At 37.9% G+C, this 18,143-nt stretch overlaps 1 protein-coding gene across 3 annotated transcripts; it reads left to right on the forward strand.

Moving 5' to 3' along the window:
• Positions 1 to 13,403: 13,403 nt before the first annotated feature.
• On the forward strand, positions 13,404 to 17,550 carry LOC126092150 (uncharacterized). 3 transcript variants are annotated; one of them, XR_007521307.1, is made up of 4 exons: positions 13,404 to 15,332; positions 15,408 to 15,571; positions 15,688 to 15,850; positions 16,870 to 17,550. XR_007521307.1 is itself a non-coding variant. In XM_049907620.1 (4 exons), exons 2-4 carry the CDS (start codon positions 14,135 to 14,137, stop codon positions 16,921 to 16,923), a joined length of 1,416 nt encoding a protein of 471 aa, XP_049763577.1. In that variant the 5' UTR covers positions 13,404 to 13,889; positions 13,979 to 14,134; the 3' UTR covers positions 16,924 to 17,546. The 3 variants fall into 3 exon arrangements, 2 of the variants coding, with proteins under 2 accessions (XP_049763577.1, XP_049763576.1); XM_049907620.1 differs by lacking the exon at positions 15,688 to 15,850 and having other exon boundaries at positions 13,404 to 13,889; positions 13,979 to 15,332; positions 16,870 to 17,546; XM_049907619.1 differs by lacking the exon at positions 15,688 to 15,850 and having other exon boundaries at positions 16,870 to 17,546.
• The last annotated feature ends 593 nt before the right edge of the window (positions 17,551 to 18,143 follow it).

Here is an 18,143-nt window from a genome sequence, read left to right on the forward strand (position 1 = left end):
CTTGGTCGTGGAGAAACCTGCCAAGGTTTGCGTGAGGAGTTAGTCAATGTTTGAAGTATGTTACAATCTACTTTCTGACCATGGCAAAATAATAGGCAATATAAGGTAGTAGGACCCTAACAGTAAGTTTATAATGATAACAATGCTGAACAAGGGAATGTATCCAATGCTGCATCACAGTATGGAAATACATCTTTATCACAACCGGTTTATGAACCCATGCATGGAAATGACAAGAGGTCATGAAATCATTAGTATCAGGAACTACATACGAATGTGAACAAGGGGTGACTACATTGGCAAATCTTATGCAAGAAGAAAGCCTTGTAAAACAAAGCCATTTACAAACATTTAATGAAGATGGTAAGAAAAATATTCACTCAGTAGTTTTCAGAAGGAATTTTAGAACTGTACTACCGCGGTCGTGGTCAGGACGTCAGAACATACAGTTTCCAATATCGCATATAACTGGAGATGCGCTATCATGGATACTACCCAGATCAGAAATGTGTAATACACTCATGTAATTTGAAAGAGCATTTTGGGATGTTTTTGGTCACATTATGTACAAGAACATCTAAGAAAATTAGTATGCAGTCCAGAACCGTACAATCCCAACATGGAAACCTCAGATGGTATATCGAGAAATACATTAACCCTACGAGGTACTGGGACAAGCCTGTCTTGCATACAAATGTACTGCAAATACTTGAGGCATGTTTGCCAATAAATATTATAGATAAATTGATGAATGTACCTGACACAAATGTAGAAAGTTTCTTACCTGTGATAGACTCACCAGATTTAATACAGGAAGATGCTAAGAAGTCGTGTGATGATAATGGTTCAAACGAGAATATTAAGAATAATTGGAATCATGCTGATGACTAGAATGCTGGTATCCAATGAATGGTGTGGTGTCACCGCCAGACACCACACTTGCTAGGTGGTAGCCTTTAAATCGGCCGCGGTCCACTAGTATACAACGGACCCGCGTGTCGCCACTGTCAGTGATTGCAGACCGAGCGCCACCACACGGCAGGTCTAGAGCGACTTCCTAGCACTCGCCCCAGTTGTACAGCCAACTTAGCGAGCAATGGTTCACTGACAAATTACGCTCTCATTTGCCGAGACGATAGTTAGCGTAGCCTTCAGCTACGTCATTTGCTACGACCTAGCAAGGCACCAATATCCTTTGCTATTTATCTTGTGAAGCATGTACAGTCAAGAGAGATGTTCACCAATTGTGGATTAAAGTTAAGTATTCTACCAGTTACCTCCTGTTTTGCTATTCTTATTTCTCTGACCTGTTCCAGACCTCACACCAGCCTGCGTGAGCTTAAACGCGTGCCTTTCGGCTTCCTCCAAACCCCGTGAATTAGCTCCTGCCAATTCACAACAAATGGTATCTTTAGGTCACAGAATGTAGGTAACCATAGTTTGAATCATAATAAGATGGCCACAGTTCAGGGGCAATGGTAATACTTACCACAGTAATCAAAATGGTTGTAGCAATGGCTTTGCCAGGAAAAGAAGGTATGACAATGGCTATAACAATAATAAACATAACAAAAACATGAGCCATGGCAGAACCAAAGACCAAGTGGATGGATTCCTAATGCAGGACCACCACCACAGCAACAACATATAAATCGAGTATCAGCTATTCTCGTGCCTCGGAAATTATCAGCAGCAGCAGTTGCCGCAGTAGAATGCGCAACAGGACCAAAACCCAACACATAGCATGTGTATTATAGATGTGACAGATGCCGAGAAAAATGCACAACAGCTTGTGTCAAACTTTACGTGACTTCTGTAGGCCTTCATCAGACAGCCACAGCACTAAATGAAGGCACTGGCCAACAACAAGACCTATGCATGTTATGGTGCAATGACAGAAAGGATTTGCAGGAGGAGCTGTCTGAAGAAACCTGTAATTGTGCTAGGGAGAAAATTGAGGTAGTACAAGCTGCCATTGATGGTTCAATAAATGGTACAGGCATCCAGATAATAATAGAGAGTGATGCATCCACGTCAGCACATGTTTCTTTAAACAGGGAAACCAGGTAAAATCTCATTTACTGCAAAATGGTAGGTGTAATCCGTACAAAAAGCTAACTCATTAAGTACCAGGTGCAGGTTGAGTTATATTTGGAAAAAGAGCTATCGATTGCATTTTTCTGTTAACCCTTTCATGGTTAAAATTCATTTTTTTTACAGATTTTTAAAATATTAAGGTGATAATGGCTTCTTTTAAATCCCATTATTATACTTTCATTGCCAAAATATTTTTTAGTTCTAGGAAGTGGAATACACATGTTGCACTAACCAGTGGGGGATACCTTTTCTGTTGACAGTGATTTTGTAATTTTGTTCTTTAGTCATAAACAGGCTTTTGCAGGGAATAAAATAACTACAAATTGTACATGCATGTAATCCTTTATTTGTTTAGTGCCAGTGTAAAAAATATTCATTACATTTCAATTTTCATGAAAGGTGATTAAAAGTTACAAAATCTTACATGCCATGAAACTTGTAAAAACATGGTATGGCACAAACTGGTACACCACAAGCAGTACAAACAACTTTTGTTCTCTTCTCTTCTCTTTAGAGTTTGTGCTGTAGAATCTGCATCGCTTCCTAGTGTCACTGTCTTTCGGTACATGGTTCCTATGTTCATGAGCTGGACATAATCTGGCACATTGGAAACTCCTCTCTTTACTGGAAAGAAAGTGGGCACTGAACCCTTCTTTTTCCTGGATGAATATCCACTGATCAGTTGTCTTACTAATCTGAGGTGAAAGGTTAACTGATCTGTTTTCTGCCATTGTTTGATACAGTACATAAGAGTTGGTAATAGCTAGATCAACAAAAAAATAAAATAGTCGATGCCACCATTTTATAGATCATCTGCCTATCATATATCTTTTATGTAGCTGATCAAATCGGTCAACTCTGCCAATCATGTTGTTATAATGATGTACTATTTCAGGTCTGGATACAATTACCTTAGAGCCATCTTTTAGCTTCCTTTCAATAAATTTGACATATTTTGGATTGTTTTATGTAGAAAGAAGGCAAACTGTTTTGTTGTCCTGCCATTTCACTGCAGCTATACCACACTTCATAGCAAACTGAAACTCTCCACTTTTATGCACTTTTTTTGTTTGCTAATATTTGTGGTAGCCATCTCATGTTTCCTCTTACAATTCCACAGGTATAGAGGCCATGGTCTCAGTCCTTTCATCAACATGTAAGTTGTAAGGAAATTATCGAAAACAATGATTCTGCCTGTGTAAAAAAATTGTTGGCACAGTTCCAGAACTACTCGCTCACACATCTGGTAATTCTTGAAATCTTGTATTGGGGTACTGGATTTACCAGTGTACACTTCAAAATTTGAAGTAAAACCACTTTTAGAGTCTGCACGACACCAAATTTTGTACCCCCTTTTTGTTGACTTCATGGACATATACTGTTTGAGAGATGTGCATCCCTTGAATGGCACCATCTATTTGTCTACTGTTAATGTAGAAGATGGCTCATACACTGCCAAAGGGTTTTTGTTTAGTGCTGCAATAATGGGGCTAATTTTATAAAGTTTGTCATAGTTTGGATCTGTTTTAGGAGAAAGAATAACATTATTGTCATTGCAGTGTAGGTTCTGTGCGGTTTTCTTGTATCTTGACAGTGTCATGATGTTTGAAACTGAACTCCCTTAAACACTGGATCTGAACTCTAATAACTGTCAGCTACTGGTAGTTGATGGATACCCATTATTATCAGCATGCCTATGAATGCCTTCACTTCATGAACAGTTATTTCTTTCCATTTGACACTGTTCTTTTGAGCAGCATGTAAATTTGTTTGCAAACGTGTGTTCCATAATGTTTTTGCAAAAAAAGTATCTCAAATTAAACACATTCACTGTCTGTTATGCTGAAATCTACTTTCAATTGTGGCTCCTTACACAGAATCACAGTGTTTTCAAAAGACGTAATATCATCACCTCAGTCACTGCCAGAATCACTTATATCTTGATCTCCTACCTCTTCAGTGTTTATAACAGATGCATTATCTTCAGCTGATAGATGGCAGCGCTGTGCAGAGCTGGGTAACATATATCCCAACACTCAAATTGGCGCTCAGTTATTGGGGCATATACTGGGTCTACAACTTTTTTTTCACCGTTTTTTCTCGAAATTTGAGGCTTTATTTTGGAAAACTGACAAAAAAATTATGATTCATAGTGTTTCCCAACGCTGGTCACTACATTCTCCCATCTTTCGGATAGCATATGAATCCCATGGTGGAAGAACTGAGTGTCTTTTGTGGGGATCCATGAATCGATTCAATTTTGCACTTGTTCATATGATTGGAAGTGCTGGTCAGCCAGACTGTATGCCACTAATCGAAAAAGGTGGTTGTCAGGGAGAGCAATGTATGGAGAATACAGTGGGAGTGATAGGACTTCTCATTTCAACGTTTCCATGTATATTTTGACAGGTTTTATGACATGGGGTCGAGCACTAGCCTGCTGCATAGTTATCTTTATGTGTCTATCGCTGTATTGTGGCTGTTTGTGTATCAGTGCTGGGCTCGAACGCATCATTTGCTTTCGATAATGATGTCCTGTGACTGTCTTCGTCTGTTTCAGTAGCTACGAAAATGTTCTGTCTTTCACCACCATTCCAGTCTTCGACATCATAAGCACCGTTCTTAAGGCATTGAAAACATTCTCTACATGTTCTTCCACTAATAATTCCCTCATCACTGGTCTTACTCAGCATTTTAAGAGCCACAGCTGCAGATTTCTTCATGTTAAAGCAGAAAATTAAAACTTCCCGCAATTGGTGAGAAATGTGTGCATAAGTTGACATACTTAATCGAGAACAACCTTATGACGCAATCATAAATCGACTAATATTTTTATGCCATTATGTTGACAGATGCCTAAGCTTATAGTATTACACCTATGACCAACCAGCTGAACCCCACTTGCCGCTATTGTTGTCTATTGCAAAATGGCAGAAGCAAAGTTTTACACCTACTGTGACACATCAACCACAAAATGATTAATGAATCACTTATTGGTTCATGTGATCCTGGGCTGGGAGTTCATGCAAGGCAGGAACGAACAAATAGACATCTCATGTGGGTTGTTTCAACTGATGAACCGTGGAGAAGAAATAGCATTGGAATTAAAATAAGAATGTAGTTATCCATAGTAAGCATTGCCATTAAAATAAAGACTTCACTCTTACACGATGATCAATGCAAAATGGTCATTGTAACTATGTGGTCAACCAAAATAAAGAAATTAAAACCATTAACGGTCTTATAAAAGACACGGTATCAGAATCTGATTACTTGAGTACTACATAATGTAAAGAATTAGCTGAGCTATTGTATAAATATGATGGAGTATTCTCAGAAAAACCTGGATTTGTCAGACAATATATTTGTGACATGCAAGTCTATGATCACCAGACCTTCTGTCACACTGTATATGCTGTACAGTGGACACACAAAGATGCTGTCATGAGAGAGATTCACAAAATGTTAGAATGGAGAGTAATGGGCATCTTACTTGCTCTACAGTAGCCCTCTGTAGCAGTAGCTAAAGCAGATGGTAGCATATGTTTGGCGCTCGATTCACGAGACATCAATAAGAACCTGACCTGAGAACTTGGATGAACAGATCCAAAAGTTTTTCGGTGCACAGTACTTAAGCTTCATTGATCCGTGTTTGCAGATAATATTGTCTGAGCCCTCACATAAAAACACTGCATTTATTTTTGTTGGGAGGAGTTACCAGTTTAAAGTTTTATCATTTGTTTCGAATGTAAGCACAGGCATATTCATTGCAGTGCTTGACACAGTGCTACAGCTATAATCACTAGATCGAATCACAGCTTATGTATACGATCCACGTAAAGCCACTGCTGTCTGGGAGAAGCATGTGGAACTAGTAGAAAAAGGTATAAGGAAATTTGCAAATGCAGGAGTGATTGCAAATTTAAAGACGTCTAAGCTCAGGTGACAGGAGATAAAGTTCCTGGGCCATGTAATTTCTGTAAAGGTGATTGTACTCGCACCACACTTCCTGTACCCAAGAACAAGAAAACAATTAAAAGTGTTCATCCAACCCTTTTCCTTCTTTAAGCATATTGTGCCAGCACAATTACTTAACAGTTATGCACTTTTGAGTCTACTAAAGAAAAATGCTTACTGGTGCTGGAATGATTCCCGTAAAGAAGCATTTGATAAGATCAAACAAGCTCTAGTGTAATTACATATATTACAGCACTCTGATATGACTAAAGATTTCTGTCTGGCAATAGACAAATCCACTTGCGGACTGGATGTATGGCTTTTCCAGAACGTAGAAGTGCCAGGAAAAGTGGAAATGTGTATTACTGTGTTCACAAGTAGAATCTTATCAGGCTGTGAAAGAGCGTATACAGTCACTGAGCTGGAAGCTTTAGCTGTTGGGTGGACATTCAAAAAGTTCCACTATTTTGCATATGGCAAGTATATAAACGTCTTTTGTGATGATCAGGTGTTAAGTTTCTTACTGTTGTGCAAGTTATATGCAAGCCTATCAAGAAGGATGGTGGCTTTGCAGAAGTATAGTTTTGAAATTCACCACGTCAGAGGGCAGGATAATGTTGCGGATGCACTGTCTCGCCTGCCACAAGGTCTGCCAGAATTCGCAAACATGGTCAAAAAATCAGCTGAATTTAGAATGTTGCTTACAAAAGATGCACAGGCAACGATTTTTAAATATGTACAAAGAGATTTACAAGCGGCAAGATGCAGAGCCCTTGTGGAGGAATGTTGGACAAATCATAAAGACAGACCCCACAAGTATATTTCATCAACATCATGTACAGCACAAGGTACTGTTTCATAGGCAGGACATAACTCAGAACAACTGACATGCCTGCTTGCCAGAATGAGCCGTGCTCTCCTTCCTCTGGCGCATCACCAGAAGGGTCACAGTCCTTAGCGTGCGATCGCTGGCAGCTTTCGGAGAGAGAGGACGTACTAGTGTCCAGGAGTTGGTAACAGGTGGCCCGTGTGGATGGCCGCGTTTCGCGAGCAGGATTGTATCGTATGAATCCATTTCAGAGAGAAATCCCTCAAAAGTCTATTAATTCATGGTCTGCTGAAATTAATTATTCTGATGTGTGTAGAACAGGGTGTATACGGGGACAAGGAAAAAAAATTCCCGGATTATTCCCGGATTTCTCCCGGATATTCCGTTTAAAAAATATGCTGTTTCCCAGGCGAAAATACACTTTTTCTGTGCTAAAGTGACAGTAGATTTTCCGTAGATTTTCCCTCGGAACTGTAAAACTTATCAATCCTTTGAATGGTTAACGTTTTATACAATCGCGCAGAACTTCCCGGAAAAAAAAAGAAAAGACGGGGCAGAGAAGTTTTGGAAATACCTTTGATTTGCAGCAACATATACGCTGCATATTTTCGTATTACGAAAGTATAAATTCGACTTGCACCAAACACAGGGCGTTAGTTTCCGGAGCGTTGAAACCGAGGTTGCGATGTCCTTTTGTAAGCGAGTCATATCTCAAGCCACGAGATCTCGCCAGCCGATGACAGTAGTTATTCAGAGCATAGGACACGTGTTATAGTCATCCAATAGCAAGATCACTGGTTACATAGCGCGAACACGCAAGAGGAAAAGTTAACGGTTTACATTAATGTACACAGTACCGTATATCTACAAGAAAAGCTAAGCTTTCACACATAATTTTGGTCTCTAAGATTAACATACTACAACAGAAGCTAAGTTTTCACATGTAACATTGTTTTTTTTTTGTTGCGTGTGTTACACTTTAAGATACATCACACAAATGTGCCAGTAAATTTAAAATTCTGACATAAATGTCTCGGCTCGAAATTCTTGTAAGTGGCTGGTCCTCAAACTGTTCAGTTACGAACGCTCTGTGATTTAGATATCCATCCCACTTTCTCACACGTGACATAATTCAGAAATTTACTTTGAAAGTAACGCTTTTCTAACCACCTTTCGCAATACTATCCAGAGACTGGTAGAAATAGGTTCGATTTACCAGTTGCCAGAGAGCGCCAGAAAAACAGGCATTATTGTGCGTGTGCAACTGTATTGGTGTAGGAAGCCCGCATGTTCGACTGTATAAAGCACTAAGAGAGCTTACATTGCACCATAAAAGAAACAGGTCATCAGAGGGTACTCCAAAGAGCATCGGAATTTAGTAAACTATACTAAAATGCATAATTCGGCTTGAGTGCAAATTGGCTTTTTCCAGATTCACAATGAAGTAGGTCCCATCTGATATTAAGCTTTTCAGTGTGGTTTTTGGTATGTAAATTTTCTTGGAGTACCAGTACTCTGCGATATCATTTTTGGTTCTTTATTATGGCATAATGCCATGTATGGCAGAAGATGATAACGTGCGCTTGAAATTCAGCGAACAGTTGGAACTAGGCAATACTGTAGAATGAAACACTTCGTTTCAAATAAAATGACTGCCTCAGTGGAAAGATTAATAAAGCCAAATTTCTTTAGCAAGCTTGGAAAATTAACTTCCCTGTTCTGCAAGACGATTAATGTTTGACTGCTACAAACTTGGAAATAAAATCAAATCAGAATACTGAAATTAATAATATATTTTTGCCTTCCGTAATTATGTGAATGTATTTTAATTCACCTGATATCTATTTTGTTTTCATTTGATGTGGGAGCTGTACACGAAGAGAAGCAGCGAAATCACTTAACGTAAACGCGGGTCACGTGGAGGTTAATCCCCTCCCCACTACAACTCTGTGCAAGAGTGAATCTGGCAGCTAGGGCGCGGGGGAAAATTTTTTCTCGTTTGCATCTGGCTGCTTGCTGCTACTACCGATACAGCTAACAGCCAAACTTCAAGTAGCGGGAAGCTGGAGAAGGTACTGCTTATACGCGAGTCAAATGCGCATGCGCAACAGACCGCTGGCAATTGGTCAAACGAATCTAATGTGAACAGTTGTGACGTCATGCTCATAGCAAGCAGTTTATTGTTACGAAGAATTACAGTCTGCGCCCTACGGCCTTTGACATATTTTTGCTATTTGCAGACGCTTGTGCGTGCACGGTGTTTTGTTGTTGTAAATTGCACATTTCCTTTGCCACTAAAGTTTTATTTTTTCCCTCTCGTTTATATTTTCTTGCTGCAGTATCATTCTCCAGTAGCAGGATACAATAACATTCTTTGCTAGAGAATCAATTCTGCAGTCAAAATTACAAAAATTTAACTGAAAGCTAAAACAATGAAAAATTCCCGGAATTCCGAAAAATTCCCGGGTTTTTCCCGGTTTTCTCCCGGATGAAAAAATTCCCGGGTTTTTCCCGGATTTCCCGGTTGTCCCGGGTCGTAGACACCCTGTAGAAGTAATTATGCAAGCCTTTTGCACTTTTGCCCACAAATAGTTAAAAATATTGACATAGCATCAGAGTGTTGTTAGCATCATAATTGTGTTTGAGTATTAATGTGGTTTTCAGGACATAATATCAGTTTTTAATGCAAAGATTAATGATACATCAATGAAAATAATCACTTTTTTGAAAATATAGTGTAATTGGATACATAAATAATCTACTCACCAAGCAGCGGCAGAACACATGTATGAAAGGTATTATGTATGAAAGCTTTCAGAGCCAGTGGCTCCTTCTTCTGATAGAAGAGTTGAAGGGAAAGGAAGAGGGCTGAAGGAAAAGAACCGGTGTGGTTTAGGAAAAGGAGTAGAGTTTGGAAAAGTCACCCAGAACCTCAAGGCATGGAGACTTACAGGATGGGATGAGAAAGAAAGAAAAATCCAGTGCATCCCCCACCAATCACTCTCTCTCCCTCTCAATCCATCTGATAAGTCTCCCCTGCCTCGGGGTTCTGGGTGACTTTTCCAAACTCTGCCCCTTTCCCTAAACCTCATCAGTCCTTTTCCTTCACCCTTCTTCCTTCCTCTTCAATCCTTCTTCCAGAAGAAGGAGCCAATGGCTCCAAAAGCTTGAGCCAATGGCTCCAAAAGCTTGCATGTGCAGGGTGAGTCAGGAGGAAAGGTACAGCCTTTGAGGGGTGATGATACAAGTGATTCTGAACAAAAAACTTCATATGGACATATTCCCTATTGCGAATGGTTTCTGAGATAGAATGTATGCAATAAAACTTTGTTACTTATTTTCTGTGTTATTCAAACACTGTTATTGTGCACAACGTATGACGGAAGTGTAGAGGAAGCTGAGACGAACAGTTTGATGCAGGACACTTGTGTTCCATCAGGTCGGGAAACTACTTCAAATTAGACTACAAAGAGTACCTAAGCTACAGCGCATGCACATCACTTTGTGTCAGATTGTCAATATCCTCGCACTGTCTTTGTGCAAACTGGAAGTCCTAGAGAAACAAGAATAGGTCCTTTTTTTGTAGGAAACTGAATGTAGTTTAAATTTGTACAGCGACATGTTTTCGCTGGAGGGTGCGGCTCTCGAGTTATTCCAGAAATCGTACAAAAGTGATATTACATGTGTTCTATCTCAGAAACCATTCGGAACATTGCATTTGCCCATAAGAAATTTTCTACTCACAATCACTAATGCTATCACCCCTCAGTGCATGTACCTTTTCTCCTGACTCACCCTGTATACTTCTGTATGTATATGTTCTCCTGCTGCTGCTTGGGGAGTATATTTTTTATCTGTCCAGTTGCATTATAAGAATTTTCATTTGCACTTGAAGCATATTTAAAGATCATCTTTGAAACCACGACAACACGCGAGTACTGACTTGACCCGGGGTCTAGCCATCTCCCCTCCACACTGTCTGAGCACTGTAGCTAGCGACCAATAAGGAGCCACCAGACGACTACCAATGAAAAAGCGCTGTGCATCAGGCGCGCGCGAAATTTTGTGTTAGCCGCAACTCACTACTCACTATTGTGTTTGTATGTGTATGCGTTTCCTGCGTCAACGTGTCCTCCGTACTGTATTTTCAAAATGATTTCGTTCGAAGATAGTGTTGCGGACGAGCGAAAGGCTGAAGTATTTGTAAGTACCATATTTAGTATGAATTTTCTGCACTTAATGTTTTTTTTAAGCGTTGAAATTCATTGCTTTCAATGATAATGCTGTCGGTGAACGAAAGGCAGAGTGAAATAGTTAGTACTATTTCTCAAGTGGGTGTATTCTCTGCTTGCTTTTTGAAGCTATTAATCCAGTCTGCTCACTTGACAGTTATTGGCAACTTGGTAATGTTGGCTACTTAAGATTATAGAATTACGGGGATCAAATAAAACATGAAAGATAGGGTATTGGTAGGGTAAAAATAAAATAAGCATGATCGGGTAAAAATAGCTATTATTAGAGTAAATTATGGAAGGAAATAAGGTGAAGGTACAGCCAACTTGTTTACCTGATCAGAAATCACCATTTAAAAATCTTGTTGTGGACTCCAGTAATTTAAATGGTGTGATAGTAAGCAGGAGATTTAATAACTGTATGAAACAGCGCGCACAAATCGTAATATAAAACAGCGGTATACCTATTTTGACAGATTTTCATTTCTCGGTACTGGAAAATTACCATTTAATACATGTTTCTGTAAGAATTTTGTTTTTATGTTTCTTGTTACCCACAAAGACTTTTAATGATCCTTTAAAAGAAGGCTTTTTTCATAGGCCATTTTTTCTTTATGTTTCACATATATGTGAAACATGTATATGTGTAAGAAGTTTCAGAATCAGCTAAAACTTATTAACATTGTGTACTGGAATTATAAAACACATTTGTATACTAAACTGTGAGTTGTTTTTTCCATTGATTGGAAAGGTGGAGGAAAAGTGAACAGAAGGCAATCATATCTTGAGCAGCTGACTGCATCCTAAGTTCAGATTAATTACAAATAGTGTTTGCTTTTTTTAAAAAAAATTAGTAACTTTTACTCTCTGTATTTCAATTTGGAAATCATTAGACTGTCAGTAGTGTTGAATGCCTAGAAATTACATTAAACTGCAACCTTTAAGAGAAAGACACAGAGTATGCTGTGGTAGTTTAAAATTAATGCCAGGTGTAAATAAAAGCTGTTACTCAACTGTAATTTAATCATACCACTGGTATCTGAGAGTACTACTAAAAAGTTCTGAATACACAAAGATCTGTTCTCAGTAAAGATGAATATACTTGCTTGGCTACATGGGCCTTCCTGTAACTTCATTCAAGGTAAAACAGTTTGTTGCTGAGTTTGTTCAGGTAACACAGAAAGCACATTTACCAGTGAAAAGTTTTGCCAGTAAGGATTGGTTTCCAGATTTTACCAAACACCCAGCTCTAATCACCCAGAAACTTAAGAAATTTTAAATTATCTATAGGAGCACACCAACATGTCCATTTGTCTTTCCCTTGAAAACATTTCCCTTAAGATTTGGAATTGGAACTATCAGACTGAAGTGTCTAGAAAAATTTGTTTAGGCCAAAACTATTAGTTTAAATACGGTTTGTAACATTAATGGACATAGTTGATATTTCCTCTGTATAAAAATCTACCCTTTTCCTCATACTGTTTATAACATTAATGGACATAGTTAATATTTCCTCTATATAAAAATCTACCCTTTTCCTCAAAACTTATACTACATTAATTAGTTTGACATAGATATGTCTAACAGACCATTATATGAATTCTTTTTATCTTGCCTCATACTTTTATTGTCCTGTCACCTGTGTAGGTACTTTCTTCAATTTAGTCTCTAGGTCTTTTTTTGTGCCCCCCTCAAGTATTTTTTTCTTTTTTCAGTGAAATGTTTGTGTGAATATGAAACATTTTTAACCATATTCTGCTGAGTACAAAAGCTTTTCATCCAAAATTTCGAAAGTTTAAATATTATTTTGTTTTTACCCCTCCTTACCCAAGGTAAAATGTGTACTTATTGGTGGTTTTTATGAAATTGTGGTCTGGTCTACCATGTGTCTACATACCTGCTGCACTTCTTATATCAAATGTATGTTACTGTAGGGAGGAAAATTCTGAAATAATTTAAATGAAGCCAAGTACAGAAGTGATAGTAATACATGCTCTTCTCTCTTAACAGGAAATTCTCCCACAGTGGAAAACACGTGTGTTGGAGCTGCACAGAAATGAATGTAATGTGCAAGAAATTAAATCTTTAAACATCCTGGTTGATGTTAAAACAAGGGAGGAGTTTGGACAGTGGTTGGCACAGTTTGAAAACATAACAAAAACAACTTATACAATAAGGTGCACTGAACCTGCATCAGGAAAATATGTTGTTTTCAAACAAAGGCTGGTCTGTCATCACAATACTCGCAGTATAAAAGTTCATGGTTCAGTGCAAAGGGCAACAAAAAACACTAACTGTCCATCAAAAATGACAGTGACAATTCACACTGTGCATGATAGATACAGAGGTAAGTCTGTAGAGAAAGCAATGCTCTACAAGGAAATGCCGTGTGAGGTTAACTTGGTGTTGGGTCATAACCACAGTGTTGAGAGTGCTGCTGCTTTAAGATTTAGGCAACCATCAAGTGATGTCAAAGAAAAATTAATATCCCTGTTTGAAAGAGGTCATTCACCAGCCACTGCTCTTGAGTCAATAAAGGTTGAAATTCAGCTGAATTGTCCAGATTACCCTTTAGTCCTCGCAGACAGAAGCAGGTGTCCTGATTACAACTTTTGCCACTATTTGTTCAACAAAGTTTTTAAGAAAAAGTATGGGCCAACAGACTTCAACAAAGAAGGAAAGCAGCTGTTACAGCAGAGGTTAGAGGAATACAACAGCGAAGTTGGAGCTGTGTGTGCCAAGATGATTCAGAAAGATGATGATTATATAGTATGGTAAGAGTATATTTACAAATTTGTAGTCTGATGAAAACTTTATGCATATACATTTAGCTACTATTAATATTTGTATAATTGTTTTTCAGCATTTGCTCACCACTGATGCAACAAGTCCATACTCACGTAAAAGCTGCTTCCAAACTTGTATTTATGGATTCCACTGGTTCTCTGGATCATGATAGCAGCAGAGTGTTTGTTTTACTTACAGTGAGTGTGGAGGTTTACCACTAGGAGTTCTGATTATGTCTTCAGAAAGCTGCGGAGTTATAGAAATGGGACTAGAGTTGCTGAAAGAGATAGTGGGGGAAAATATTTTTGGGGGAAACATCAATGGCCCAAGTGTGTTTCTGACTGACGACAGCCAGTCAGAACAAAATGCAATTAGAAGGTGCTTCCCAAACACAAAAACTTTGTTGTGTATATTCCATGTCCTGCAGGCAGTGTGGCGCTGGCTTCTAAAAACAAAAAATGCTATACCACAGCAAAAACAGTGCGAGTTCTTCCAGAATTTCAAAAAAATAATGTTTGCACAAACAAAAAATGAAGCAGTGGTAAACTATAATGTAACAAGAGCGAACATCGGTGAAAATCATCAAAATTTATTGAAATTCTTGAACGGGTATTGGGATAGGAGAGAACTGTGGACCCTTTCACATCGGCGAGGTATGCTTATAGAAGGGCACAACACAAATAATATAAGTGAGGCCTTCATGAGAATTTTAAAGGACAGGATTTTTGAGAGGGTGCGTGCCTTCAATGTGGTTCAGATGGTGGACTTTTTTCTCACAAAGGTGAATTTGTATTTTCAGAGGAGACTTCTTGATGCTGCTAATGGAGCAAGTCCTAAGTCTTTCTGTAGGCCTATAAAGGCCCCTTCACAGGAGATTCTAGGAAAAATCAGACAAGTCAATGAGGATGTTCTGCTCATTCCCAGTGAAGAAAGGCAGAATCATTATTACATTGTTAATATGGCTGTTCTTGTTTGCACTTGTTGCCAAGGCAATACAGGGAGGATCTGCAAACATATAGACTGGGGCAGTACTGTTTTACCATCAGGAAACTACAAGGAGGTGACTGATAGTGACAGTATACGTAGACTGTATTATTTTATTGCTACAAATGAGGAGCCTCCTGAAGGGTGGCTAGAGCCTCTGTATTGCTCTCAGAATGCAGGGGCTTCAAGTTCTTCGGAACGTTTGGAGCAAATGGACACAGGTTTGCTCTGTGAAAGCCAAGAAGAGATGCCAGAGACACTTCGCATGGAGACAGTTCCAGACAAAAGAAATAATGATTTAATCGACGAGATAAAAGCTCGTCTCATAGATTTTTCAAATAAATCCCCTGAGGAAATGAGGAAAGGCCTTGAAGTCATGTGCGAAATATTGAGAAAGCTTAAAACGCCATCTGCATGTGCATCTTATTTGGCAAATTTTGGTGAAGGTAAGTAAAACATACTTTTATATAAATGTTATGGCAAGTAATTCAATATTGTATGAATTCTAATTTTTGTTACAGGAAAATCTAGAAAAAATCGTGGTAACTATATTCCCGTTCAGCCCACTGCAATAAGCAGAAGAAAAAACAAGTTGGCAGGTCGCAGATGTCATCCGGGGGGAAGACAAAGACCACACTCTAAGCAAAGCAAGGAATTTGTAAAGACAGTAAAAATTTCTGAAATGGTAAGTATTACATTTCTAAAGTCATGTATGGCATTTTGAAATTTATCTAGCAACTTTCCTTTCCCCAAAGGGCATATTAAGGAATAAAGTAATTATTATTTATTTAACATTTTTAGGTTTGAGGGAGCACTGCTGGACATACAGTGCTATTGGCTAACTTGCATAAATTTAATACTGTGTGCTAATGGTGGTGTAAAGACTGAAACAATCCACAAAAGAAATAAGAAATTGCAACTGAAAACTGCCTCCAGACTGACCTCACATCCAGTATTGATAAAGGTTATGGCATGCAAGTTTCTGGCACCATGTTTAAAATAATTCTTATTTTATCTGAAGGCAGCTCTGTTAGTATAATTAAAGAAAAAGAAAATACTTAATTATGATTTGATGTGACTGTCACGTGGAATAATTTGTAGACATTGCTATTGAAAAAACTGAAGTCACTCCACACCTTGAACTTGGTGTGGATAATTCCATTACACAGCAAGCCAGCTGAATCAGCTGAATGATACACTGCAAATCAGTCATAAAGTGTTTACACATTCTGTTTCATTCGAAAAAAAAAAAATTGATGTGTGTACAGGATGTTCCCTTCTGTGCAAGCAGCATTGCATATTTCCATTGGCTTGTGACTTTATCATGCAAATGTGAATGTTCAAACATAGTTCACAACACGTCTTGTTCCAAAGCAGTGGCATTAGTACATTATGGAATAATTGCTGATGGGTAAAAGTGCTCATATCTTGTGTTAACACAACTTCCTGATTGGCAGTTGCCTCAAGTTCCCCATTAGCTTAAAATCTCAGTCCTGACTATAACACCATCTAGGCAGAAAAACTATCTGGTATTATCACCCATATTAATATACTCACGTTCAAACTGTTTGCTAATCTTGTTTAGATGTTAGGTTATTAACATCATGGCATTTCGTTTCTTTGGTCCAGTATGTCTTGCATGTACAGTAAAATTCTCATTACATGACATCTAAATTGTAACAATTAACTAGGCCTATATTTTTTTATTATTAGTTATCTAAGTGTTTTTTAAGGTGTGGCATATACATGTTATGACTTTAAGTAGCTAATTACAATATAAAGATGTAAATACAAACAAAGTGGAGCCACTTTGAGTTTCATTCCGTCATTGAATATTTCGACACAGAAATGGATAAGAAAAGCCATGTTACATAAACATTTTTCCCCAACATTAACCCAGTATTAGTGCAACAAACTTAGTAATCCATAATTTAGAAATAAAGGTTTTCAGTAATGTTAATGTGGATTTTAATTTCTTTTCAGGCTACCTTTCCATCACCAGCTACGCAATCATCCCAGTCAGCTTCAGACTTTTGAAGAAGGTGCGCGACTATTTACTGCAGCATAGTGTGTAGGATTTTCTTAATCTGAGATCCAACGTAATGGAACTATTAAGGGATTGATTGTAGTAATTAAGTTTTTTCTTAAAGCTCAGGCCTAGCCTGACTGCTGAAATATATTAAGTTTTTTTGTTGTAGCTCGGGTCTGACCCGATTATTCCCGGCAGGGTCAGGGATTTTCTCTGCCTCGTGATGACTGGGTGTTATGCGATGTCCTTAGGTCAGTTAGGTTTAATTAGTTCTAAGTTCTAGGGGACTGATGACCATAGATGTTAAGTCCAATAGTGCTCAGAGCCATTTTCTAATCCGATTATTGAAATAAGTTTTTTCTTAAAGCTCAGACCAAACTTACTATTGAAATATAGAAGTTCTTCTTTAAATTGGGATATCCCAACAATGTGGATACTTATTGTGTATGTTGCACAAGTTTCTGGGAAATGTGAATTATCTTTTCTTAAAATGTAAACTACATTTTATATTCTGCATATGACTTTTTTTTATTTACATCTGTTCCTTCAGGTTACATGTAGCTTATTTAATTTGTCATATTATGTCTGCTTTCTGAAGTTGTTCTGTCAGCTGATAATGAAAAATGTTTCCTGCATTTTAATATATATTGGCAATAATAAACTGTAATATTGGCAGGAACGAACTGTTATTTTATTAATTGGTATTAAAACTTTATTTTAGAAGATTAAGTGAAGATATTTTGCAATGTTAATATAAGCATCACATTTAAATAGGAATTATGAACAGATTGCCCCCATTTACACCAAGGTTGGCATATAGGAATTGCTTATGATGATAGCTTCCTCTGGCATGTAGAGTCTAAACAAAAATTTTCCATCTCAAATTAACTAAAAGGGAAGTAAATTATTTTTTTGCTGGTAGAACACACTTTCAGGCAACCATCCTAAACTAAACAAAAAATGCATTAATGTTGTAAAAAACTTAATTTTTTCATTAAATGCCAAGCCAACTAGTCAGACTGCATGTCTTCATATCATGTCTTGTGACTTTAACATTCTGAAAATTAAAGGGCATTGAATCTCTTTAAACTTTTATTTGAATAGCAGATAGAAAGCTGAACAAGGTAAGTGTACTCTCCATGAAAGTTTATGTCCAGCTTTTGGTGACGCAATGTTCTGCTTCTGGTAAGTGAAGACAAAGGGGAAAAGCAAATGAGTGTGGAAAAAT

The sequence above is a fragment of the Schistocerca cancellata genome, chromosome 7 (genome assembly GCF_023864275.1).
Source record: "Schistocerca cancellata isolate TAMUIC-IGC-003103 chromosome 7, iqSchCanc2.1, whole genome shotgun sequence".
In the NCBI taxonomy this organism is placed as follows: Eukaryota; Metazoa; Arthropoda; class Insecta; order Orthoptera; family Acrididae; genus Schistocerca; species Schistocerca cancellata.

What these genes read in the sequence shown, in the direction of transcription:
- LOC126092150 (XM_049907619.1), top strand. Translation starts at nt 14,135, where the DNA reads ATGTCTTCAGAAAGCTGCGGAGTTATAGAAATGGGACTAGAGTTGCTG. An exon ending in TTTGGCAAATTTTGGTGAAG is followed by an intron (nt 15,333 to 15,407) that starts GTAAGTAAAACA and finishes TTTTTGTTACAG; the next exon opens with GAAAATCTAGAAAAAATCGT. An exon ending in CAGTAAAAATTTCTGAAATG is followed by an intron (nt 15,572 to 16,869) that starts GTAAGTATTACA and finishes ATTTCTTTTCAG; the next exon opens with GCTACCTTTCCATCACCAGC.